Raw genomic sequence first — 11,489 nt, forward strand, 5'->3', positions numbered from 1 at the left:
GGTATTTGGGTGCGAAACAAGAGCTGGAAAAAATGACAAATCAGCTTCTCTTTCGAATGTAAATCTGCGTTTTCACTTGTTTTTTAACCTATACTAGGACATCAGCTCATATTGAGACATACTGGACGTTAAATGTTGTGGCCCTGAAGGTGGTTTGATTTTTTGTTGAAAGGACAAAATTAATCTTCTTAACATTTTTGGCTTCCGACCCCTGACCTAGCTTTTAAGTGCTGGTTGGATTTCTAGCACATTTGTCATTTTGTTATGTGCTGCCACAGACTGTCCGGGCACTGCGCTTCTGCACTTCCAAATTTCATCTTCTGCATTCCGTCCACATTCCATTATCAATAAAATTTAGAGAACCGTCCATGTCTGCATGGCGATGCATGTAAGAATCGATCTTTCCCCCAAACCCCTGTCTATTTAGTAACAAGTAACAGACTGTAACCTTGTTGATTAGCAAGGTTAATTAGGCTGTCATGGGCTGGGGGTTAGGGAACCAGCCTTGTGATTGGAGGGTCATCAGTTTGATCTCCTGAGCCGAAAAGACATGCCTGAAGTGCCCTTGAGCAAGGCACCAAATCCCCAATTGCTCCCCAGAGTACATGAAGGAAACCCACGCAGACACAGGGAGAACATGCAAACTCTATACAGACAGGACACTGGTCACCCGTCTGGGGAATTGAACCCAGGCCCATCTTGCTGTTAGGTGACAGCGCTACCCACCATGCCTCCATGTCACCAAAATCATCGATTAGATGTATTATACTTCAAAAGTGAGTTTGGGTCCCTCTTTGAAGGGAGTTAGTAACAGCCTCTTCTCGAAAGGTTTCACAATAGATGTTGTGAAAATTCTAATGAATTCAACCACAAGAGCATTAGTGAGGTCAGGTACTGCTGGATGATTAGTTCTGGGTCATAAACTCCACTCCAAATAATACCAAAGGTTCCAGAGCACCACTGCTCCACAGCCCAACCCTGGGGAGATTTACACCACTCTAGCTCAGGCTTGGCATTGGTGACCTGATGCTTATGTGCAGCTGCTCCCAAAGCAGCTCATTCTATTGGCTGTGCTTTTCTAAGGACTTTATGTATATTATATTATTTTTTTGTTTTATTGGGATCAATAACTAAAAACTTGGATCACAAACTGATGCAAGACTGTTGCCTTAGAAACAAAGATTTTCTTTTTTGTACTATAAAAGCAGAACTGTTTGCTCCTCCAGTTTACTTCCAGTAACTCTGTACCTGTTTATATATGGACATTTTTCTTAAGAGGCTCACTTTGTAAAACAAATATTAAAATAATGAACAAATATTAAGATCCTACCAGTCACATAATGTTTGTAAGGGAGGCTGATTTGGATAGAAGTAAAAGTACTGTTAGTATAATTATGTCACGCCAGGTAAGTATAATTATGTCACGCCAGACTGAACTGAGTAAATACTACTGACAAGCCCACCCCTGAAACACATGATACATGAATTTTGTGTTCCCTCATTTCTGCTTTGAGCCAGAGATGTATAAGTAGCCTACTGTTTCTCCAACTGGACATTCTTCATCTACACCTCCAACACTGAGACGTCCATCCAGACAAAGACAACAGTGGCAACAGGGCAGGTACTCTAATTCTGTCTCATGATAAACGTTTTGCGTGATGTGCCATATTATTTTCAATCATTTTAAACTCATTCTTTATGCAGATTTTTCTAGAAAGATGCCATCTGTGCTGTGCTTTGGGTTTCTGTTGATATGTCTGTCAACAAGTCTGTTCCCCTGTGACTCCAGATCAGGTGGGTAAATCCTAATTAAAGAGGAACAGAATCTTATAAAGAGCACCTGTTTCTGTTCTGTTTAAATTATTCTATTATTATTAATATGAATGTATTTACCTGCTTAAAATAGTTCAAATGAAAACTTTACAGTAAACTTCGTAACTGGAAAGTAAGTTTTTTTCTTGATCCTGAAAATGCATGAGAATTAATTCATTGAGGACACCCTGTCTTTATAGCTGGTATAATGTACATACTTCAGGATGGAGAAGCTCCGGAACCACCTACTGACACCAAGCAGAAACCTGACCGTGGCTACGTGGCTCGAAGCTGCAAAGAACTCAGAGACAAACATAAAATCAATGAAGGTAAAGCCGAAATTACTTGAGTCTGAAATTTTCCAGAAAAATAGCTTTTGGTCAGCCAGTGACGTTTGTTTATAAACAGATGGACTGTACTTTCTGACAACGGAGAATGGGGTGGTCTACCAGGCCTACTGTGATATGACCACTGCTGGAGGTGGCTGGACGCTGGTGGCCAGTGTGCACGAGAACAACATGTTTGGGAAATGCACTGTAGGTGACCGCTGGTCTAGCCAGCAAGGTAGTGACCCCAACATACCTAATGGAGATGGAAACTGGGCTAACACGGCCACATTTGGATCTGCAGAAGGTGCTACCAGTGACGACTACAAGGTACAGTAAGGTGCAGTACAAAGGACAGACTGAAGTCTGGAATTCTGGGCAGGTCAAAAAATGTGATCAGTTATAAGTTATTCAGTGTTCAGTGTCAGGAAAAGGTGGAAAACACATATATAAAAGAAAATCACACAGAAGAAAGAACAAGTAAATCTAATATCAGATGTGTCAGTGCTGAGTGCCACTCTGCCTTTATTACAGCTTCCATTATTTCCACTCACCTTCAGCTTCTCAAAGAAATCTGGAGGATATTCAGGCGTGGCTGCATTTTCTGTTCCACAATCTCCAAAAGACAAACACAGTGTGTCGATTTAAGTAGTTGTGCTGGTTGGTGCTGCGATTCTCAGATTACCTTCCTCCACTGGTGATGTAACTTGCCTCAAAACTGAACCCCCTGTCCCCACCACCACCCCCCCACCCCACCCTGCTTTGTGAAGGTTTTTCATTCTGTTTAATGGTCCATTGCTCTTATTTCGTACAGAACCCTGGATACTACGACATTGTGGCTCAGGATGTGTCTGTGTGGCATGTTCCTAACAACGCTGTGGTACAACAGTGGACTGCTGCTTCTATCTTACGCTACCACACTGAAAACCGTATTCTTAGCCTCCATGGAGGGAATCTTTTCAACTTATTCAAGGTAAAACCACAAAAATCTCAAATCCTATCTTTATTCTTCCCATATGAAGAGAAAGTACAGTGGAAGTGAGGGTGCATTGTTAAAATCTTATGCAATTAAAAATGTAGAGCCAAAAAATTACTTCAGTAAAAAAAAAGTACAAGAAATTTAGTGTCACATTAAAGATTGAATGGCCACGAATCGGATACGCATCAAATCCAGAACCACATACGACAGTGGCTCAGGTCAGATTTGAAAAGATCAGATATACAAATTTGACATTTATAAAAACACTCTTAGAACAGATGGAACTTTAAGGGTTCTTTAGTAAAGAAAATGGTTCTAATTAGAACCATGGACACTGAAAGTATCCTTTCCATGATTTTAAGGCACTGTTGGGCTGTGGGTGGTTCTATATAGAACCTTTTTGAAAAGGGTCCTATATGGAACTGAAAAGCTTAACAATTGTTACAACAGCAGAGCCCTTGGTTTCTGTATGGAAACATATTTGTAAAGAGTATACAAACTTTATATTTGGTCAAATTGTCAATTGAAATCTGTTCTTTTATATAACTTGGTCGCCCTTTGTTAGACAGTGATCTGCACTGTATTCCCAAAAGTTTTCACTCCCCCATCCAAATCACTGAATTCAGGTGTTCCAATCACTTCCAATGCCACAGGTGTATAAAGCCGAGCCCCTAGGCCTGCAGACTGCTTCTACAGACATTAGTGAAAAAATGGGTCGCTCTCAGGAGCTCAGTGAATTCCAGCCTGGTACCGTGATCGGACACCACCTGTGCAACAAGTCCAGTCATGAAATTTCCGCACTACTAAATATTCCACAGTCAACTGTCAGTGGCTATGCCCATCCATCCATCCATCCATCCATCCATCCATTATCTTCCGCTTCTCTGGGACTCGCAGCATCCTAAGCAATGAGGCCCAGACCTCCCTTTCCCCAGCCACTTCCACCAACTCCCTGGGGGGGATTCAGAGTCGTTCCCAGGCCAGCTGGGCAATATAGTCACGCCAGCGTGTCCTGGGTCTTCCCTGAGGTCTCCTCCTGGGTGGACTTGCCTGTGACACCTCCCGAGGGAGGCATGCAGGAGGCATCCTAACCAGATGCCCGACCCACCTCAGCTGGCTACTCTCGACGTGTAGAAGCAGCGGCTCTACTCCGAGTCCCTCCCGGATGACCAAACTTCTCACCCTATCTCTAAGGGAGAGTCCAGACACCCTGCAGAGGAAACTCATTCCGGCCGCTTGTCTTCGCGATCTCATTCTTTTGGTCGTTACCCAAAGCTCATGAGCATAGGTGAGGGTGGGAACGTAGATCGACCGGTAAATCGAGAGCCTTGCCCTATGGCTCAGCTCTTTCTTTACCACAACAGACTGGTAAAGAGCCCGCATCACTGCTGACCCAGCACCAATCTGCCTGTCAATCTCCGCTCTCCATTTTACCATCACTCGTGAAAAAGACCCCAAAGAACCAAGAGCTTATCCCCAACCCAGAGAGGGCTCTCCACCCTTTTCCGCCCGAGAACCATGGCCTCAGATTTGGAGGTACTGATTCTCATCCTGGCCGCTTCACACTCTGCTGCAAACCGATCCAGCGAAAGTTGAAGTTCACGGCCTGATGTCCCCAATAGGACCACATCATCTGCAATCAGCAGCGATGTGACCTTGAGGTCACCAAACCGGACACCCTCCATACCCTGACTCTGCCTAGAAATTCTATCCATGAAAATTATGAATAGAATCGGTGACGAAGGGCAGCTCTGACGGAGTCCAACTCTCACTGGGAATGAGTCTGACTTACTGCCGGCCATGCGAACCAAATTTGTTTTCTTTGTACAGGGCCTGAATGGCTCGTAGCAAAGAGCCATGTACCCCGTACTCCCGAAGCACCTCCCACAGAATACCCCGGGGAACACAGTCGAATGCCTTCTCCAGATCCACAAAGCACAAGTGGACTGGTTGGGCAAACTCCCATGAACCCTCCAGAATCCTGGAGAGGGTGAAGAGTTGGATCAGTGTTCCACGACCAGGGCGGAAATCGCACTGCTCCTCCTGAATCTGAGGTTCGACTATAAGCTGGACTCTCTTCTCCAGTACCCCTGCATAGTCCTTACCAGGGAGGCTGAGGAGTATGATTTCCCTGTAGTTGGAACACACCCTCCGGTCCCCCTTTTTAAAAAGAGGCACCACCACCTCAGTCTGCCAATCCAGTGGCACTGCCCCCGATGTCCATGCAATGTTGAAAAGGCGAGTCAGCCAAGACAGCCCCACAACATCGAGAGCTTTGAGGAACTCGGGACGGATCTCATCCACCCCTGGAGCCTTGCCACCAAGGAGCTTTATAACTACCTTAGCGATGTCGGCCTCAGTAATGGACAAGCCTATTCCCGTATCCCCAGACTCTGTCTCCTCACTGGAGAACATGTTGGTGGGATTGAGAAGGTCCTGAAAGTATTCCTTCCACTGCCCAATGACATCTTCAGTCAAAGTCAGCAGCACACTATCTCCACTATATACAGTGCTAGTGGCACACTACTTTCCCCTTCTGAGTCACCTGATGGTTTGCCAGAATCTTTTCAGAGCCAACTTAGTCACTTTCCAAGGCCTCACCAAACTCCTCCCACACCCGGGTTTTTGCCTTGGCAACGACTGAAGCCGCAGATCGCTTGGCCTGTCGATAACTGCCAGCTGCCTCTGGTGTCCCACAGGCCAACCATGCCTGGTAGGACTCCTTCTTCAGCTTGACAGCATCTCTCACCTGAGGTGTCCACCACCGGGTTCGAGGATTACCACCTCGACAGGCACCAACTACCTTGCGGCCACAGCTACAATCAGCCGCTTCAACAATGGAGGAGTGGAATATGGCCCATTCTGAGTCAATGTCCCTCACCTCCCCCGATATCTGTTCAAAGTTCTAACGGAGGTGTGAGTTGAAGATCAATGTCAAGTTCTTCTGCCAGAAGAACCAGTGGAATGCAGTGGTGTAAAGCGCCGCCACTGGACTCTAGAGCAGTGGAGACGTGTTCTCTGGAGTGACCAATCACGCTTGGCTCGTTCTGATGGATGAGTCTGGGTTTGGCGGTTGCCAGGAAACGGTACTTGTCTGTCAAGTGTAAATTTTGGTGGAGTGTCCCTGGGCAGCATCCTGTGACCACTGATGAACAACTAGAGTATGACCAGCCCAAACAATCTGACTTTATGTTTACAAGGTGGACCATCAAGGTAGGAATGTCTAGTAGAATGGACAGTGAGTGGACACAGTTTGAAAATCATAATATATGGTAGGTGGAACCAATAAAATGGACAGAATGTTGTACTAAGAGAAGTGGCTGGTTGATGTATATGTATAGCATCATTTTCCACATTCTCAGTAAGCCACAAAATAGCCAGCATCTTCTGTTACATACAATAAAAGTGTAAGGGTTCAGCCTGCACCGCCTGCCACCAGCAGAGGGCGTCAGCAGCAAGGTGCCACTGATCAATTAAGACAAACTTCACGCACCTGGAAGCCACCCCCCCCCCCCCCCCGTATATAAGGTGCTGGCAAATGCCAATGTTTGTCACCCCTTTGTAGAGGGTTGACTGGTACGGTACTTAGTCTTTGAAAAGAAAAGAAACAAAACTGCCCCAAAACTAAAAGAGGGAAAAAAGAGGTCTGAGAGAAGAAATTGCCCCAAAAAATGAAAGGAGATAAGAAGAAGGCTGGAAAGAAAAAAGAGAGTAATTGCTTGCAAAAAACAAACAAACACACACAAGAAAAGAAATCCAAGCCATACAAGGTGTTTGCTCTAAAAGCCAACACATTAAGCAAAGTCTGCCCACCGCCATAATTACGGTGGCGGCGTCTTTGTGTTTTCGTTCTGTTTGTTTCACCTTTTTAAATCAGCCTTTGTTTGAGTACGTCATCCGTGCCGTCCCTTGTTTGCCCTTTGCTCCACACTCACTCAGGTGGTGCAGGAGTAGTGCCACAGACTGTTGACCATAACAGCGACGGTTCAAACCTCGGTCTGGGTGCTTCATCAGTGGAGGTGGCAACTGCATTTTCCGTTGCCCCTTACTTCCATTACACTTTTGTTTTTGCTGGGATTCAGTTCTGTGCTCCACCTCCATAACAAAAAGGTAAAGAACAATCCCAGAACGCTTCATGCATCTAGTCTCTCTTTAAAAAGCACTAATTTTCAGGCCAAACTAACGACTACGCACACCTTTTAAGAAACTAACGAGGACACAAGCCCCAAAATTTTGCCCAGTGATGCCCACATCGTTTTCTTAAAAGAATCATGTTAATTTCAGACACTCAGCCTTGTGTTTCCTCAATTATTTTGCTTTTAGAAATTTCCAGTGACATATGGAGCAGGAGTTTGCCGTACTAATAACGGACCTACCGCCCCAGTGGTGTACGACTTTGGCAATGAAGCTTCTACCAAGAACTTTTATGGACCAAACCCAAGAGGTAAGTCAACATCCTTTGACTGCTTGGAACGATGATGGAACCTTGGATTTTGACCTGATCAATAGTTTATATGAATCTTTTCAGGAGAGTTTGAGGCTGGCTTCATCGCTTTCAGAGTGTTTAACCATGAGAAGGCAGCCATGGCAATCTGTTCTGGAGTCAGACCAACCGGCTGCAACACAGAACACGTGAGTTATTAAACTGTCAAGTTTCAGAATTCATGGTTTCAGAATTTACTTTTGGAAATGAAACAGAATAAAAAGAGGGTTCCTCACTGAACACTGAGCACAATACTGTGGTCATTATATAATTTCATATCGTAATATGATTTTCCTGATTGTTCAAGTGGTCATATAATCAGCGTACTACGATATATCTACTTAAAGCTGTTTCAAAAAATTTCACAAAGACACTTCACACAGATTGCAGCTCAATAATTGGTTTATTGTATGCATATGTTTAATGTGATTAATGTAAAAAAGCTGCCCTGGATGCTGAGCGCACTATAACAGAGATAATTCAACATATCTGCAACACCACAATGCAATAAATAAACATGTCTAAAAATATTGTCTATTCTACTATAATCTTCTAATAACTGGAGAAGACAATTTATTGTCTTAAATTATTTATTGTCTTAAATTATTAGTAAAGTGTTTATTTTTACATAAATGGCTGCAACTGTAACAACTGCAAGTTCCCCCTGGGATCAATAAAGGAATCTGAATCTGAAGGTTTTCCATTATCAGATTACATAGAGGTGTATGAAGACGTTGGATAAATTTATTAACACAGTGATTTTGTTTAGCAGTACTGTATTGGTGGAGGAGGTCATTTCCCAGAAGCTGCACCCAGACAGTGTGGAGATTTCCCTGGTTTTGACTGGGATGGATACGGGACAAATGCAGGCTGGAGTGCGTCCCGAGAGATTACTGAAGCTGCGGTGCTTCTTTTCTATCGCTGAGTCCCAGAACACACCTCCAGCTTTCTCTTCTGCTTCATGTAGTAAATTTACAGAATGGAATACTCAGTTCTACCTGTAGAAGTAGGAAATACTAGCAGCTCATTACACCTCTAAAACGGTTCAAACACAGGGGGGATTACAGTGTACTTTTGTTTTGTGTTCAATAACTGCAATAAACAGATGGGTGAGTTCACATTTTAGCAAATTAAATTACATTTCAAACCTTTTGATTTTCCACATATGCCTTATTGAGACTTAACTCTGAGACTTTCACCATAAAATAAAGTTCAATTCACAACTGAACATCAGTTTCAATCAGGACCTCTGGATTTTAAACCTGTGACTGTCATTATTTGACTCTGCAACATTAGTTGCCAAATTGCATTGCATTCACTTCTTCATAACAACAATATGTTTATTTAGACACATCCCATCCTGTTATCTATACTGATCTGGTGTATTTATATTTTCCTGAAAAGGTGACTTTTTCCTTTTGACTCTTTGTGATTCATTCTGTATTTCCTGTAAATCAAATGCTGTGCTCTCGTTTGCATCATCTGTAAGCCAATATATTAGCAGAGTTAAAAGAAAAATTGAGTGCCTTTTATGCTCTTTTTTTTGGTCACCAAGACAAATTCTTCACATCTTGACAACTAAAAGGTTTGGCAGGTATGAGTAAAAAAAAGAATAGAATAGAATCAGAATAATATTAATCAAAAATCAGAATTAATGAAAATATTTGAGTGTTTGTATAAAATTTCATTAAAATTGTCAACCAAAATATTTTCACTGCAAATATCACTAAACTGACATTTGTTTTAAGGTTGCATTTTAAACTCCATAGAAATAGTTTTGAATTTTACTTATTGGGTAAATTGATTCTGTAAGACATCAGCAAAGGACACTGCAGTATGAAAACCTAAATAAGCATTTAGAACATAATGAATATTGTAAAATAATAAAAATGTAAGTTCCCTTGTTGACATTATTGTGAGCTCTGAACTAAAATATAAAACTTCACTCTGAGTATGTTCCTCCCTAATAATAAGGCTGCATTCCAGCACACATTTAGCCCCGAGTTTCTCAGGCTTGTCTTTCACGCAAATTAGAGGAACATGCTTGGCTCAGAGAAGCTATGAACAAGGAAGCAAAGAGCAAAATAAACCAAGTATACAACCCATCATGCAGCATCGTAATGTTAAAACAAAAGGTATTATTGTTATTATTATTGTTATTATTTTATAAACATGACTTATAAACACTTATAACGATTACTTTTAGTTAATGCACAGAAGCCAAATGCACAACTCCACATCAATCAACCTTTATTTTGACTCGGAAGTACATTGAGGGCAACCCTCATTTTCAATGTAGCCGAGCATTTACAAAAACAGGGATTGACATGACAAAGAAAATAACTACATTTAATCATTTTAAATTAAAAGAAAATTTAAAATAACAGTGAATAAAAGATAAGAGTAGATAAAAATAGAACTTGAGATTAAAATTAAAATCTTGACTTTCAGCAAATTGTAGCGCAGGGCTCACTTTAAACACAAATGTGTGACACTCAAGGTTACCTGTGCAAACAATAAGGATAATCAATGGACCAGTTAGGTTCGCTCGGGGAGCAATACACATAGAAGAAATGAGACTAGAGAATGTGGAAGTTATGGAGTGTATTATATGTAAACAAAATAAATGTCTTCAAGTAAACAACAATCTCAACAAACCAAATGTACAAAATGCAAAGGATTTTTTTTTCAGAAAAATAAAAAAATAAATTGTTTGCTGATCACCCAAAACCAAAGGTAAGTACTCAATTTCTTCTTTGCTTAAATTCTTGTCAGTTAATTTTACTTTCCCAAACTAACCACCCCTGTGTAAGCTTTTAGAGTTATTGATTCAATCCTCAGGTAAGTATTATTATTATTATTATTATTATAGCCTATTTATTGTTATTTTAGCAATTAATTGTTACTCTTCTCTTTTTTTCCCCTACTAGGTCTGATTAAATTTATAAGATGAAGGTAAGTATTAAGGTTGGTATTTGTACTGGTTATTGATTAGTCTGTAGTTAGAACCTTATATCCAAATGTAAAATACATACAAATAGATAACTTATGTCTAGGATCAGTTTCTTGAAATTGACCTTTAACCCAACTTAATTTCACTTTCAGAACAACCCAACAATTTTCAATAACGTAGTAACCAGAAATGTGTATCAAAACCACTTATCAATTCACATTAAAAAAATAAATAAACGAATAAATCAGCAACTAAATAAGATATAAAAATCATTTTCACAGTCTCTTAGCTTTGCATAAAATAACTTTTCAACTCAGAGTCTCTTTTCTTTCACAGTAGGTTTTTTTCTTTAGAAGTGTCAAAAGTGCCCTTTAGTAATATGAAAGTTCAGTTTTCGTAGATGTCAAGTGTCTGTGTGTGAGGAAATAACCTGGGATCCACAGAATATACTCAAGGTTCACTTTGGTCCATTACGGGCTTTGGCTCACCATCTTGACACCCCACAGTGTACCGACCGTGTGCAGCTGAGCGATGCGAAGAGTGTTCTTGAAGAATTTTAATCAATTCCAACCCAAGAAAAAAAAACTGACCTGTTTACAGAACAGCATTTAAGTACTCATATAACATCTTTACATTTCACACAAATACATACAGCGAACGGTGGCTCGGCTAGAAAATTAAATTCAGCAATACTGCTATGAAAAACTCAGAATACATCTTAATAAACCTCTGCATCTTCCAACAAAACTACACACACGTGGATACAATTCGTCTCCGTAGCGCATTTAGCAGTGTTGGCTCTACTACGTTCATCAGCGTTAGCTTAGCATAGAGTCCCATTACATTCAATGGCGTTAGCTTAGCATTAGCGAATAGGAGTAACCGCTAGGCTAATTAGCGATGTTATACCTTTATTTACTTGGCTATTTTGGTCAA

The 11,489-nt window shown here is 41.4% G+C and overlaps 1 protein-coding gene across 2 annotated transcripts in view; it reads left to right on the top strand.

Annotated features, from left to right (window-relative positions):
• Positions 1-9,118, top strand: part of LOC108414886 (intelectin-like) — a 38,720-nt gene extending 29,602 nt beyond the window's left edge. The window contains exons 1-8 of one of the 2 annotated variants that reach the window (XM_017687805.1): positions 1,518-1,621; positions 1,705-1,794; positions 2,013-2,141; positions 2,221-2,468; positions 2,953-3,111; positions 7,441-7,561; positions 7,646-7,749; positions 8,373-9,118. In XM_017687805.1, the coding sequence (XP_017543294.1) occupies positions 1,719-1,794; positions 2,013-2,141; positions 2,221-2,468; positions 2,953-3,111; positions 7,441-7,561; positions 7,646-7,749; positions 8,373-8,525 (990 nt within the window). In that variant the 5' untranslated portion in view covers positions 1,518-1,621; positions 1,705-1,718 and the 3' untranslated portion in view covers positions 8,526-9,118. Of the gene's footprint in view, positions 1-1,517; positions 1,622-1,704; positions 1,795-2,012; positions 2,142-2,220; positions 2,469-2,952; positions 3,112-7,440; positions 7,562-7,645; positions 7,750-8,372 lie in introns of those variants that run through there. The other variant, XM_037532584.1, reaches the window with a different exon arrangement.
• The last annotated feature ends 2,371 nt before the right edge of the window (positions 9,119-11,489 follow it).

Source organism: Pygocentrus nattereri, chromosome 22, assembly GCF_015220715.1.
Source record: "Pygocentrus nattereri isolate fPygNat1 chromosome 22, fPygNat1.pri, whole genome shotgun sequence".
Classification (NCBI taxonomy): domain Eukaryota; kingdom Metazoa; phylum Chordata; class Actinopteri; order Characiformes; family Serrasalmidae; genus Pygocentrus; species Pygocentrus nattereri.